Raw genomic sequence first — 13308 nt, 5'->3', positions numbered from 1 at the left:
AGAACAGGCGGCGCTGAGCTGCGGACCAGATCGAGTCCCACATTCAATCACGTGAGGTGATGGGGGCCTAGAGTCTTTCAGGCTCTCGGCATGGAAATCCCCCAGATACGGAAAAAGTCTTGTTCCAGGTGGTGGAATTGTTTGGCGATGCCTAACCTTTTTACTTGGCCTTTAACCCTAGGTCTAACTCTCACTGAATATTAGGCATAAAGTTCTTCCTTTAGTTTAGCTATTATTACATCTGAAAAAGAATGTCATAATATGTACTGCAGTTTGATGGACACCCTGATGTATTAAAATTGAGAAGCCCACTTCTCAAACGCAAAAAATGGAGGGTTCCCGTATACAATTATCGTAATAGTGTTGTGATTCTGGTGGTCTTTCCGGTACCAGACCGGTAATCAGATAAAGTATCAGTCGGTTCTTTATTAAAAAGCAGCTTGGTTTTCAGGGACGCGGCAGAAACGCGGACGGCCTCACCACCCCGTGTGGTAAATACGGGATGGCGAAATACACGTGATGCGTGTCGAGCTTTATAATGGGTAGGGAGTCATCTTCACGTTGGTCAATCATGCCAAGTATACACTTTAGGCCCCCATCAAAGCCAACGCCACCATAATGCTTGATATTCAGCCTGTGCGGGAGGGGCTTGATAGGACCCTGCTTACGCTTCCTAGCAAGGTTAGTGTGGAATTATTTCAGGGGAGATCGGCAATACTACCGTATATCATATGCAAGGCCTCCCATAGACCAAGATTACTCGCTCTTTTGAGGCCACCCTTTTCTCAAATCGAACTAGCTAGGCCGGTTACACCAGGGATCAAGAAATTTAGCAGATGATCTTTGAACAAGAAAATAGTCATTGCTAGACTGGGGCTCAACTCCTCGCATAATATGGAGTCAAAAAGGACATACTAAGTCGTGGTAGTATGAATCTTCGAAGAAGTCTCAAATAGCTATAGGCCTGTTCGTCCATAGGGGTTCATAGGGGAAAGCTTATAACGTAGACTAGGTACTTGCTTGGCGAGTCACATCGAGCACACTTGCCTTTCTTTAGGCGTCCCTTGTATAATTGCGCCACGTATTATCTGCAGCTGCAATAGCAGAAGATCTACCGATATGCATACGGACGTTCCTCTGATAGGACTTATCTCTTAGCGTAGGTTGGGGAAATAAGGCCTGCTAAGTTATAGTCGCGTCGATCTTCACGAAAAACATATCTGACTGCAGGCTAGTTCAGCTGCAGAGAACACGATGTAACGTGGACAATTCAGTGCCGTTTCGCAGTCAGCTCTTCGTATGTACCGTGTTCCGAGTCAGTTTGTGAATATAAGTATGGACCCGGTGGGCTTTGAGATCGAGCCTGTTCAAATCCACAAACGCAAGTTTTTGCCTACTCTTATCAACATCACTAATCCATTCATTAAATTTAAAGTGTGCAAGTTTGAGAGCCAATATGCATTTTATGAACATCCTTGTCGCTCTTGTGGTTAGCTCTCCCTTGATTGCAGCCGCTCCTACTCGAGAGAATACGCTTCAATCCCGAGGCTGTCCCAATGGTTGGGCTTTTTGCGGGGTACGTGGTATTCCTTCTACGTGGGATTCTGCAGATCTAATTATCTTCTATCAGGAATGTAACGGGACCTCGTGCAAAGTTGCTGGAATCAACTAGTAAGTTGCAAAGTCATGATGGTGTGCGGAATGAGAGAGCTATACTAATGGTTGTGATGCAGTGCATGCTCGGTTGGCTCGGTAAAGACTTACTACTGTTAGATCCAAAACTCTCTTGCTAATATTACCATCTTTGCCTAGTGTACATCCCAAAGTGGTGCAGGCGACGGTGCTATTTGCGGTTCCTCTGATTACCTTGAGGGCCCCTATACGTGCCCTGGCAACTGAGTTGCTTCAGTGAGATAGTGCTCTTAGCCGACGACATCAAGAATCTCGCATGCTCCTACGCTCATTAATTCCCACTATGTTATCATGAAGTCAATACGTCTGCAGCCTGAACATAGGACCTCAATTCAAGCCAGGGAAGTGAATTACTGACCTACGAAGGAATATATATGGACGCTCATTCTTGTACTCAGTCAAAGCCTTCATTTACAACCTTGATTTACAACTTTCATTCGGTGCTCACTTAGAGTTAAATCTGTTCCTCACTTGCAATTACTTTCGAGAGCCTGTAGTCCTCCGAGTACCGTATCATGGTAAAGGGAAGCCGAGCATGACAGCCCAAATGACCCGCGCGATCATTATACAGGGGTTCGCTTCAATGAATATGATGAAGAGAAGAGTGTGCTATTTCCTACGAAGAAGAACTAGTCCTTGGCCAGCTTTGAGTTTCTATCAATGCACATTTGATGATGCTGATTATGTTCTGAGCTGTTTGCTTTGACTCAATTGAGACGCCAATGTGCCAGGCTTTATGGTGCCTACTAGCTTGAAGTTTTTATAAAGCCATGGTGGAGGACGCACCTTCGCAACCATCCGGGTATCCTTGCCGTTCCATAGCAAGATGACTATGCTTCCTCTTCTCTACTTGCTGTACTCATTTAAGTGGAATACCAATGTAGAAAGCACGGTCAGAAAATAGAGGTGGAATAAAAAACTATTGGAGCACCTGAATAATCCTGCACCTTACATACGTGTTTGACCGTGTCTATGACATGCGCCGCCCCCTTTTCGTCCAACAAAGACGAAACACGCCAAGTCCATGTGAGGAGCTGAGTCCGTGAATAAGAAGAGCACATTCAAGATGAAGACATTCAAGATGAAGAGGAAAGAAAACAAAAGGAGGGAGCTAAGTAAATGTAACGCGACTACGACGACCCGAGTCTTCAAAGTTGTTCCGTATTGTATATAATATGTCCTGCTTAACTAAGACTATGAATGAACACTAAATGTCCTTTTGATCTAGGGTCATTCCCCTGAAGCAAACCCGCTGTCTCCTAAGAGTTCCTGGGCAGAAGGCCGATCTCTTGTATCAAGTTTTATGACCTTGAGCACAAACTCCTTGTCTTCATTGCATATCTCTTGTGAGGTCGTGAGATGAAAAGGCCTCATCGTATTCGGAGGACAATTTTGCATAACCCAATTCAGAACTGCTCGTCGTTCTTGGTTTGCTGTTTCATCGTACGAAGCGGGAAACGGTCCGAAACACTGATGGTGCTTCATGAGGATCTTCAGGTCATAATCTTCGTGATCCACAGGGACATCGGCCTCAAAATGGGGAAGCCCTCCCCATAGAGCAGGCTTATAAGCTATATACCAGTTAGATCAGGGCAGATGGAAGAAGCTTTTGGGGTAGAAAGGCTTGCCATTGCCCCAAGAGACCATATATCGGTGGCTGTATCCCATCTCATCTGTAGACGAGCGTCTAGGCTTCTGAAATTGGAGTTCCTAAGGAGTCTCCATCAGGAGCATGAGCAGAATCCAAGTGCACTGTGCTTCCGAAGTCTGCTAACTGGACCTCTTTGAACCTGGTTTCACCTATTCCGTAATTGACTAACACATTGCTTGGCTTGATGTCTGCATATAAACAAGTCAGCGAGACTACATAAATGTCAATTACTAAAAAGTTACCCGCATGAACAAACCCTTCTTGGTGATGAACAGATATCGCCTCTAATACAAGTCGAGCGACGAACTTCACTTCTGCACGGGCGAGACGTTTACCATTAGACGCATGTAAGATATTATCCTCTAGATATCTCAGGACAATAGCCGGTGGAGAAGCAGGGGCCGGAATCTCGTCCAGGAGGGGCCGTAGAAGCGAAATTTTGTGCTAAAATCGCAGTAGGACGTCTCTTTCGTCATGATAACGAGAATTCTTGGCACTTTTGACGATAAAGCTGTCATTTTCTTGATTCCTGTGGGCCGCAGCAGTTACAAGGTAATCCTCGACTAGACTAAGAAAACATACGTTGCGAGCCAGACACTCTGGTGAAGTTGCTTGGTGATGGTGTATTGCCCCGTTCGCCCTCTGATTATGTGCCTCAGCTTCATCATGACAACCATTGAAAGCTGTTTTCCCGATTGCAAAGGAACATATATGAGACACCTAAACAGAAGACAAAGGAGGAGAGCACGGGAGGAGGGGTGGTGAACGAGTATTTAGTGCTTGAAAGTAATTAGTGTCCCTACCCTTCGTTTTGTTCTTTATGCCCGAGGCAGGAATCCCTGTCAGATTGCAGCAGGGATAGGTGGAAGGGCCTGTCTTCTAGGATACACGGAAGCAGGATATACCATCTCCCGCCAGAATTAGTCATGCATTAGAGCCCTCGAGCTCTTTGAAGGCCTTATTATGGCCTCTACTGAGGTGTCTCTTTGTCCATTTCCATGAGACTAGGGGGGTGTGTCCCAGCTGCCTTTCTTCTAATTATTGTTGGTTCGACTTTGTAAGATATAAGGTGGAGTCGGGGACGATGAATCGCATGCTGTGATGAACCCTTGACATTCTCGACTGCCACAGCACATGTCACCGCTTTCATCCGACACCCGCCGAGCTGGGAAAAACGTTACGAGCTCTGGTACTCCATCTTTCACCTTCACCCAGTCATCTTCACAGCCATGAATACTGTAAGGATTGAGCTTGATCTGAGCCGAAGAAACTTGCTGACTGTCCTCTCTTGCCAGATTCGATCTACCTGGTGAGCTAGTACACCCTCCCTCAATCGAAATGGGCGGGAGCCGAAATCGGTGATTAGGAAGCTAATTGAGGATGGTTGCAGGGTTGGTTGGGGCGCCCTTTGCGTTGGTTAGTACTTGTTGCCTCAGTCTCTGTCTGGGGAAAAGCCAAGTCGCTTTGATCACTTCCCTATGGCCCTAAAACTAACCACACTTCATCCAGCCGGTGGTGGTGCTTACTACTTTGCCAAACAATCCATCAACGCCGACCGGGCCGCCCGATTTGAAGCTGAAATAAAGCGCAAGGCTCAGCTCAGGGCTCAGGAAGCTGAGCACCGCCGAGAAGCTATTTCCGTTCCCACACCGACGCCGACCGATGATGCCAGCTTGAAGCGAGTGAACATGGCCCGGTTTCAGAACGCTGCAGACGATGTGGCTTCTCCAAGTGCTGAAGCATCCCACGATCCAGCTCCAACTCGCCACGAGCCCATGACGGAGACCGACCGAGTGCAAGAAAAGGGCAAATATGAGGCGCCGGCGCCGTTCCGACCTCCCAGTGGAAACAGATTCAGTTAGCGGTTTGATTGTATTTGTACATTCTCTGTAAAATATGCTATATGGCGCGCTCGTGAGATGACGGGCTGGCCCATGACTTTGGATGTGTGAAGATTTCATGGTTCTGAGACCATCCTGCTATGTTCAAATTCCTTCTCAACAAGAAGTGCCTCTTTTTGAAGCTTCTACTCATATACAACGATATGGAGATTCCAGCTTCTGCATACAGCTGGTTCAATCGTAAGTTTGTTTCTAGATCGTCTATTCAAACGCGCTTGGCGTCGATCAAGCGATCTAGACCCTTCGATGAATCGTATACTACCCCGGCTGGAAGGTATCATACAAAACTACCCCACGCAATTGAAATGAAGATAAAGAATAAAAAAAACAACATAGAATAGGGACGCCGCGCCCATAACGCCTTCAATATCATGCATCATAGCAGTTCCCAAGCCGGCGCCCGCGCCGCGACACAGAACCTGTCTGAGGTTGACAACGAGATCATCTCTGTGCTTTCAGAGCACATCGCGGAAAATCTGTTTTAGCGAGCGTGGAAACAGAGAGGAGGGGGCCTGGAAGCAAGTTTAGTCGTGATCATGCGGAGATTTCTTTGCTAAACTCACTTGTTGCTGTCAGGAGAGCCGGATTTTCTCTGGCGCGAGCTTTCAAGGGCAGGCGGGACAAAAGGAAGGACAACACCAGTGACTAGGCAGGACATTGCGACTGCGCGAGTGGCACGGCTGTCAGGGCGAGGCCGGTGTGCGGAGAAGTGGCGGACAGAAGGCCGGGCGAGTTGAGCGACGACGGCGGCCATGATGTCGATACTTGGAAAAGACGTGAAGATAAAGTGGCTATCAGTGCAGCGATGTGTAATTCTTGAGAAACTCGGGGTTACTAAGAGTGTGCAGTACACAATAGGGAAAGAATGGGAAGTATGAGGCTTTATATGGAAGGGGAAAATGAGGGTCAGGCCATGCGAGTGACCGAGTCACCGTGGGGCCTGCAATTACGGGGGCTAAGGCAGCTTCGGAGTGGGCTGACTACCGCTGGAAACGCTCATCCGACGTGATTTAGACTGAATGCGTGATCGGCAGATTCCGGTTGTCGGCACGAAGAGCGACTTATTCTGCCTCACGCCATCGCGGGTTTGTTAAATCGCCAGTACCGGCCGAAGGAGTGGGGCTGGGAATTTTCCCCCTCAGGAGTCTCGAGGGTCTTTAGGCTTCACCGGTGGTAGATCATGTTTAGGTTCCACATAGACTGAGGACGGGAGTGCGGCAACCGATGGCCTTAGGCCGGGTGAATCTTTATTAATTGGAATCGGTTGTGGTACTTTCTCGACTTGCCGGAACACCGCTGGAACCGCCAATTAACGCTACTGTACTCTGGAAGATACTTGATAACATAGGGATAAACTACAGCATACCATGTTTTCAGTGCGCTAGAGATAAATTAGCCACTCCGGTTTCATTTGATTGTTCCCAAGCAGTGAAATGTCCTTGGAATGCGGAGAAGCATCAGCTCCCGGTCACGTGGGATAGCATCAACGTTGCCGCCGCCCACTCTCCTTCTTTGAGCTAAAAGCTAAGTTGGATCCCCGCAATGACATCCCATCAGATCGCTATTGCGAAGGCGGCCTTTTCTGCTGGCCTCTTACGCCCCGATCCTTCATCAGTCCCTCGAGATGATATCGCCGCCTTCCACTCCCACCTTGAACGCGCCTTGTCACATTGCTCCCCGGCAAACATCCAGGTCTGAACTGTTGCAACCTCGTGTCTCGCACCCCCGGTTACTAAATGCTCTTCAACCACACAGACCTGCAAAGCATGGCTACTCAACTTTGTGCTCTCCTCTTCCAATCGGGTAGGAGGACTGGCAAAGTACCTGGTGGCATTGGCGGAATCTTTTGATGAAGCTCCAGCAGGCGCTAAGCCGAAGCCTTCGTTGAAGCGTCGCCGGCTCCACATCCTCTATCTTCTCAATGATTTGTTACACCACAGCAAGTATCACTTGGACAGCACCGCAATCTTCTCCACGGTGAGCGGGTCCTTGCAGCCATTCATGATCGACCTACTCGGCCACGCTGCAGCCTACGATCAGCATAAGCACCCCCGACATCATCGCCGCCTAAATGATTTACTTGATATCTGGTCTGAGCACGGATATTTTGGTCCCGATCTGCTCCACAGGCTGCGGGAAGTGGTGAAGCACTCGGCCTCCACGGGAGGGGCCCCATCATCGAACGATGTCTTGGCCAGCGAAGCAGATGCGGCCAAGAAGTTGCCCGGGAAGGATGCACCATTCATCATGCCATCGACTCATGGTGACCCGTCAACACCGTACTACGATCTTCCGGCCGGCAATCTGATCCCCCACATCATCCCGAACTCGACTATCCCTCTTCACGCCGATTCCATCAAGCCGCTTCAATTTCTCGCTGGTCCCGCAGATGAGAGTCTGGTACAGGCTCTCAAGGGATTTTTGAAGGATGTGGACTTGATCTACGGAAATGAGGAGCTCGTCAAGGATAATGGGAATATCGATATTGATGAGCTAGGCCAGAGGATCGTGCGGGACGAGATCACCGGGGACATTCTGGATGGTGAGACATACTACGGCTGGTCACGAGCATTCTGCCAGCAGATGAAAAAGCGAGGACCCGAGGGTACTCGCAGTCGCAGTCGCAGCCGCAGCCGCAGCCGCAGTCGAAGTGTCAGCGGAGCTCGTGATTTCAAACGCAGGCGCTATAGCGATAGCTCCATGGACAGTCGAATATCCCGATCGCGGAGCCAGTCTCCGGCAGGTAGACGTGAGGCTCGGTTCGGATCGTCGTCCAGAAGCCGTTCCCGCAGATTGGCTGGCCGCGAAAGCCCATATTCAGCGCGTCAAGCATCACCACCTCAGCAGCCTCAACAGCCTCATTTCCCCCCTCCCCACCAAGCTTCACATGCTCACCCCCCCTCCAGCATACCCTCATTCACAGTATGCTCCTTTGGGAACCAATGTGCCTCCCCCACCTCCACAATACCCCGGCTGGCCACCTGCCCCACCCCCACAGTTCCCGAACATGGCCTTTCCCCCACCCGGATCTGGCATCAACCCTCCAGCCTTTCCTCCCTCCTTCCCCGGACATTCTATGCCTGTGCCTCCAGGATCGCCTCTCCCTCCTGGACAGTATCACTTCCCTCCGCCTCATCCTGGTGGGCAGCAGGGTGCCCCTTGGGGGCCTCCTGGCGGACGAAGTTGGCGATAGAAAAGCTTTCCAATGTACTTTTACTCCCCAAGTCAAGATATCCAGAATTATAAACGCTAAAATGACCGACCTGATTCACGTAATCATAAATCCTCTCATGCGGTGGATTACAGGCGCGTCCTGTCAAAGAAGAGAGGCTCACTGCGGTTTTGGGCAGCAGCACCACTTCCTCCGTCAGTGTAGTAGTGAGAAATATGGCCGCCACTGCCTCCGAGGTGCTTTATGGTCTTCGCAATCAGTTCGCCGCGCCCAGTCGCGTGCAGGATGTTGCCGACGGCTGCGTGCACGGCGAGTAGAAACTTGCTAGGGGCGGGGTACCAGGAGTCGTGACTTGCTACTATCGCGTACTTGGATATCTAGGGCTCGAGGAAGTGATTTCCAAATTGGGGAAAGGTTTTCACGCGGTAGCGATGAGAAACATTGGTTTCCTCTATGATAAATAAGAAGCAACCGAAATTAAGACATAAGGGGTATAATTAGTATTATTGTATTATTAAGGCGATTAACGTCCTTATGGCGAGTATTGATAGGTGTTGTAATAGGTGGCGCTGGTTTGTGATGACGGAGCGAAATGGAGTTGGGAAAATGCGTGGGCAAGATGCTGATGCTGGACCAGTAGGTATGACAAAGGGCTGAGATCTCAGGCAGCCTCAAAGCACAGTGTGTTTGTTCCAGCTGGGGGGGTTTTTTTTTCTTGCGTTACTCTGACATTGCAATGTATTCTTATGCAAATTTCCTCAGAACAGAGCCTCATTTGATATCCTCTAGCGACCGGCATAGATCTGGGCTGGACGGTAGTCGACATATTGACCTCGTATCAGCCACAGGGCTGCAATTGCTCAGTGATTACGCATGCAAACTTATAGATAGCGTAGCTGACTGACAATAGTAGATACAAGCCCACCGGTTCACCATTAGTTCTTTAACTGATGAATGCAAATGATCTTACACGGATTAGAGCGTGTAGGAATGCTGGGTTCTTTGCTATAAATACTACGACGGCTGTGGAGACCCCTTTCCATACATACGGGGTAAATAGTAACAACAAAATACACGAGGCTTTGAAGTATGACATTGCTCACATGTTGTAGGCTCAATTACATGGAAGGGAACCTTGACTTGATAAGATGGCCCGGCGCACTCATAGTATACTTCTTATTACAAGTCTATTGAAGAACCTCTAGCCTAACACATGTCGGGGGGAAGGTTTACAGAAGAGCTCGGTCATGAGTAAATCCAAATAAGAAAGGTGCGATCAATTTTACACAAAAAGCAAATCGATATCAAGGCGAGCCACCAAAGTTATATCACGAGATGAAATAAAACGCCAATGCTTCCCTGTGTAATCCATTCCATCAAAAGAGAACCTCCAAGACGCAAGTTGTCTCCATGCGAGTATATGTTTCTTAGTCAACTGCGTCCAGGATGTAGTCGGTTTGGCTTTCTTGGCCGTATCCGAATGAGCGGTAATATGCTTCTTTGGCTTCGGCGAATGACTTGCAGTGGCCGATAGAGTTCTAGAATTATGAGTCAATGGATTAGTGATATACACTTTTGACCCTATTTGGGGAGGGTTTCCCAGCACGTACCGATGATTCCTTGCTGCAGCACATGGGAATGTATTCGTTATCGTCACAGGAGTCAGGTGCTTCCTCGAGGGTCATCGTCTTGCCTGTATTTCTAGTGAGCATTGTGGCTCATTGTGGTATTGTGGAGATGGTTAAACGTACACTGGAACGTCACTTTGGAGCTCACTGTGATTCCTCCCAAGATCGGCACCAATCTACCCAGGCCCTGCATGACATCGTGAGAGGTTTCCTGCAGAGTTTGGCAGCATTTCTTGTCCTGAGTCGGGGGGGCATTCGTACGCTCCAACCATGCTGGGTGTGGCAGAGGGTGAGCCATAGGGCGTAGAGTGGGATGGGATCTCGGACTTCGAGGATGTCGGTGTCGGGAGCGGAGTTGAATGGTCCTGGACAACGGGGATGGCGGCCGCGACGGTGAGGAAGGCTGAGAAGGACGCGAAGAGGGTATCGAAGCGCATATTGGTGGGATTCGTATTTGATTATCGAGATGCGAGTGTAGTGAGTGATATGCCGAAGAACGAGGCCGTTGCGGGTGGTTAAATCGTGATATTAGAAGACTGATGTTGAAAGTGTAGGGGTCCAAAAGAGTGTGATCCTCAAGAAAGAAAGAAAGAAAAGGAATGACGAGAGCTGGGCTCAGTAGGATGTTGAGGGGGAATTTTCGACTAGGTGAAGCCCTCGTGGTCGTCGAAGTGTTGAGGAAGAAGGAGAAAGGACTGGGTGGACGTGGACTGTTCGACCTCTTCTCCCAGGATTTCCGAGATTACTAGGGATGCGCAAGAGTAGCCCAATGCTGCTGCCCCTTGTTAGTCGTTTCTCAGGATTCCAGGGGTTCATGTTCCCAGGAACCGACTTTGGAAACCCATAGACCCCTGGGGCCACTGAGCGAACGAGTTGAACGACGGAGAATGCGAACGACGATCATCAGCTCATTGGCTTGTCAGGTTGGTGAGATTCGAGATGTGAGACTCTGCGGTATGTTGCGAGTCGATCTGCTCTCCGACCTCCATCGCAACGTATTGGGTTATTTAGACAAGGTGGATATATAGATGAGACAGATATGCCTGCTGTTAGATACAGCGGCTCAGGAACTCAACTGAATGGCCTTATATATGTGTGTATAGTTCCATCAAGATCTGTTCAAGTGTTCGCAAAAGATGCATGTAAGGGGGATTGGCCTCGAAGTCGAGGAATGCGCCGTTCATACACGCATAGAATCCCACACCATTCAAGGGATGCTTTTTCCCTCCATTCTGTGGTTGTGTACCTAGTAACTAAGACCCTTTTGAATTCGCTTAGGCTTATATGGACTCGGCATCTGATAAAGCGCAATATATATCTCGACTTCGCCATCTACGTTATCCACAGACTGCATGTTTCATATATATATTTATACTCAAAGTTTAAACAAGTATCGATGGCAATCCTGGGTAGGTTTAAAGAACAATTAAACACCAGTCACGTATAGGATAATCTAGAAAAATCTAAGAAAATCTTCTTTTTACTAGAGCAAAGCTTAATGACTCTATGGTCGATGCCACATTGATTGTTATACAGCTAATGATGCCAACAAGGCTTTGTCGTGGTAATACATCACATCAGGTCATAAACTTGTTTCGAGGGATGTGCTAGCATCCTCGCTCGAACTCGAAAGGTGTTGATCATCAAATGGGGGCCATCAAGTCACCCCAGAAATCAAAAGCCAAGCACCCATGGAAAGAAAAAGAAAAGCAACGCTCGTTTGCTCGCTGAACAGGACGCCGTGTTGTACAGGCTGATGACCACCCTCGCAGAGGGCGTGACACAGCAAAGCAGCAGTCATATACAAGGCTCGTGCCCAAGAATGGGACTGTAAGGTGAATGAAAACGTTGTTTGTGGACTGTTCTTGTATCGAGTGGACTCCGAATCAGCCCACAACAATCACGGTGGAAAAAAAGAGGTGTCACGAAGAGAAGTCGGGGCAGAGGGTGAGATCGCGACGAATATCACGCATCACCTTTTTTTAGGAAGTTTTTGGATATATCGTGAAGGGGGTCAGGGAAACGATGGTTCGCGCCGACTATCGTCGTGATGCGAACAGTAGCATCCCATGGGAATACTCGCATCGACGAACAGAAGGTAGGACCCGAGCGAACCTGGGTTAAAATGTGTCTGGGCAAAAGGAATATCGGAGGGAGTATAAAGAAATGATCATCTTCAGAGACCTGCCTCCATCGGGAACAGAAAAATCAAGGCTTGAAATACTGCACCGCTGGAAAACAAAGATGTGCAAGCATCCTCGCGTCGCGAGAACTCCATGAAAACTCCGCCTCCGGGCGGACAGGATGAAATTGACAAACTCTGTCAGTCAATGATGTTGCGCCGTCGAACTCAATAAGAATGTCGAGCCGAGGTCATAACACGGTCGTTAGAAAGATGAACCGCATTGCTACAGTCCTGTTAGCAAAGCCAGTCATGTGTGAAATCATGAAACGAGAGCGTACCTTGGGTATCCATAATATGGTGCTAGTATCGAGGAGGGTTAGCCTCATCAGGGCTGAGAGCAGACTGCTGGTTACCCTGCTGAAGGTTGCGCCGCTTGGCAGCGGCAGCGCTAGCGGAAGTGGGTGGGGTGCTAGCCTGGCTTGCAACGACGCCGTTGCTGGTACCAGTGCGACTTCCATTGAGACTGGAGCCGCCGCTTGTACTGCTTCGATTGCTAGAGCCACTTCCACGGCCGTCATCAAGGTCGACGAAGGAGGACATCTGCCGCTGGGTGTACTCCAGCATAGTACGGTTGTAGTCCTCAAGAGACACATGAGGATCCATAGACCGCTGGATTTCGACATGGCTGTTAGATTCGGGAGGTCCAGCTCCCGAATCCTGAGCAAACATGCTTTGGACGGTCTCAGTGGGCTGCGCAATGCTTCGATTCATGGTGGATAATTGTCTAAGGCAGGAAGGGTTTTGTTAGTAATGCCAGGCTATCGAGCGGTCGGGAAGGATGGTATAAAGGATATTAAGCAAAACCCTGGCGACAATTTAGACCACAGGCGGGACATGCCTGGGACAAAACGTTCCGGCAAACAGTCGCACAGGAACGGGACGGGACAACGTTCTGGGCTCAGAGGGACTTGTGAAACCCAGGGTAGACTTAACTAACCTTGGGAAGTAAAAGTAAAATCAAAGCCGAGTTGATGGGCTGGGAGGAATGAACCAAGGAAAGAGAATCGAGAGAGAAAGACGCCAAATTATTGTGAGGAAACGTTTCAGGAAATCCGAAGATGGAGCAGCAGATAAACGCA

The 13308-nt window shown here is 49.0% G+C and overlaps 7 protein-coding genes across 7 annotated transcripts; 4 read left to right on the top strand and 3 right to left on the bottom strand.

Moving 5' to 3' along the window:
• Positions 1 to 1456: 1456 nt before the first annotated feature.
• On the top strand, positions 1457 to 1899 carry N7477_007674 (uncharacterized protein; the record flags this gene model as incomplete). The annotated part of the gene is made up of 2 exons (XM_056969337.1): positions 1457 to 1576; positions 1813 to 1899. 2 exons carry the CDS (start codon positions 1457 to 1459, stop codon positions 1897 to 1899), a joined length of 207 nt encoding a protein of 68 aa, XP_056819369.1.
• Positions 1900 to 4572: 2673 nt separating this feature from the next.
• N7477_007673 (uncharacterized protein) lies at positions 4573 to 5205 on the top strand (the record flags this gene model as incomplete). Its single annotated transcript, XM_056969336.1, has 4 exons — positions 4573 to 4581; positions 4639 to 4652; positions 4734 to 4759; positions 4853 to 5205. 4 exons carry the CDS (start codon positions 4573 to 4575, stop codon positions 5203 to 5205), a joined length of 402 nt encoding a protein of 133 aa, XP_056819368.1.
• A 520-nt stretch (positions 5206 to 5725) lies between these two features.
• N7477_007672 (uncharacterized protein) lies at positions 5726 to 5998 on the bottom strand (the record flags this gene model as incomplete). Its single annotated transcript, XM_056969335.1, has 2 exons — positions 5726 to 5756; positions 5808 to 5998. The coding sequence occupies 2 exons, from the start codon at positions 5996 to 5998 to the stop codon at positions 5726 to 5728; spliced, it is 222 nt and encodes a 73-aa protein (XP_056819367.1).
• Positions 5999 to 6786: 788 nt separating this feature from the next.
• Positions 6787 to 8437, top strand: N7477_007671 (RNA polymerase II-binding domain-containing protein; the record flags this gene model as incomplete). The annotated part of the gene is made up of 3 exons (XM_056969334.1): positions 6787 to 6936; positions 7000 to 7888; positions 7953 to 8437. The coding sequence occupies 3 exons, from the start codon at positions 6787 to 6789 to the stop codon at positions 8435 to 8437; spliced, it is 1524 nt and encodes a 507-aa protein (XP_056819366.1).
• Positions 8438 to 8498: 61 nt separating this feature from the next.
• N7477_007670 (uncharacterized protein) lies at positions 8499 to 8733 on the top strand (the record flags this gene model as incomplete). The annotated part of the gene is made up of 2 exons (XM_056969333.1): positions 8499 to 8516; positions 8551 to 8733. The coding sequence occupies 2 exons, from the start codon at positions 8499 to 8501 to the stop codon at positions 8731 to 8733; spliced, it is 201 nt and encodes a 66-aa protein (XP_056819365.1).
• A 1110-nt stretch (positions 8734 to 9843) lies between these two features.
• Positions 9844 to 10481, bottom strand: N7477_007669 (uncharacterized protein; the record flags this gene model as incomplete). Its single annotated transcript, XM_056969332.1, has 4 exons — positions 9844 to 9954; positions 10027 to 10109; positions 10168 to 10255; positions 10314 to 10481. 4 exons carry the CDS (start codon positions 10479 to 10481, stop codon positions 9844 to 9846), a joined length of 450 nt encoding a protein of 149 aa, XP_056819364.1.
• Positions 10482 to 12529: 2048 nt separating this feature from the next.
• Positions 12530 to 12940, bottom strand: N7477_007668 (uncharacterized protein; the record flags this gene model as incomplete). Its single annotated transcript, XM_056969331.1, has 1 exon — positions 12530 to 12940. One exon carries the CDS (start codon positions 12938 to 12940, stop codon positions 12530 to 12532), a length of 411 nt encoding a protein of 136 aa, XP_056819363.1.
• Positions 12941 to 13308: the final 368 nt, after the last annotated feature.

Source organism: Penicillium maclennaniae (genome assembly GCF_028827695.1).
Source record: "Penicillium maclennaniae strain IBT 15551 chromosome Unknown utg000007l:1.0-4884863.0:1.0-4888362.0, whole genome shotgun sequence".
Taxonomy (NCBI): domain Eukaryota; kingdom Fungi; phylum Ascomycota; class Eurotiomycetes; order Eurotiales; family Aspergillaceae; genus Penicillium; species Penicillium maclennaniae.
Note: the sequence above shows the minus strand (reverse complement) of the source record. Positions and strands in the feature narration are given on the sequence as shown.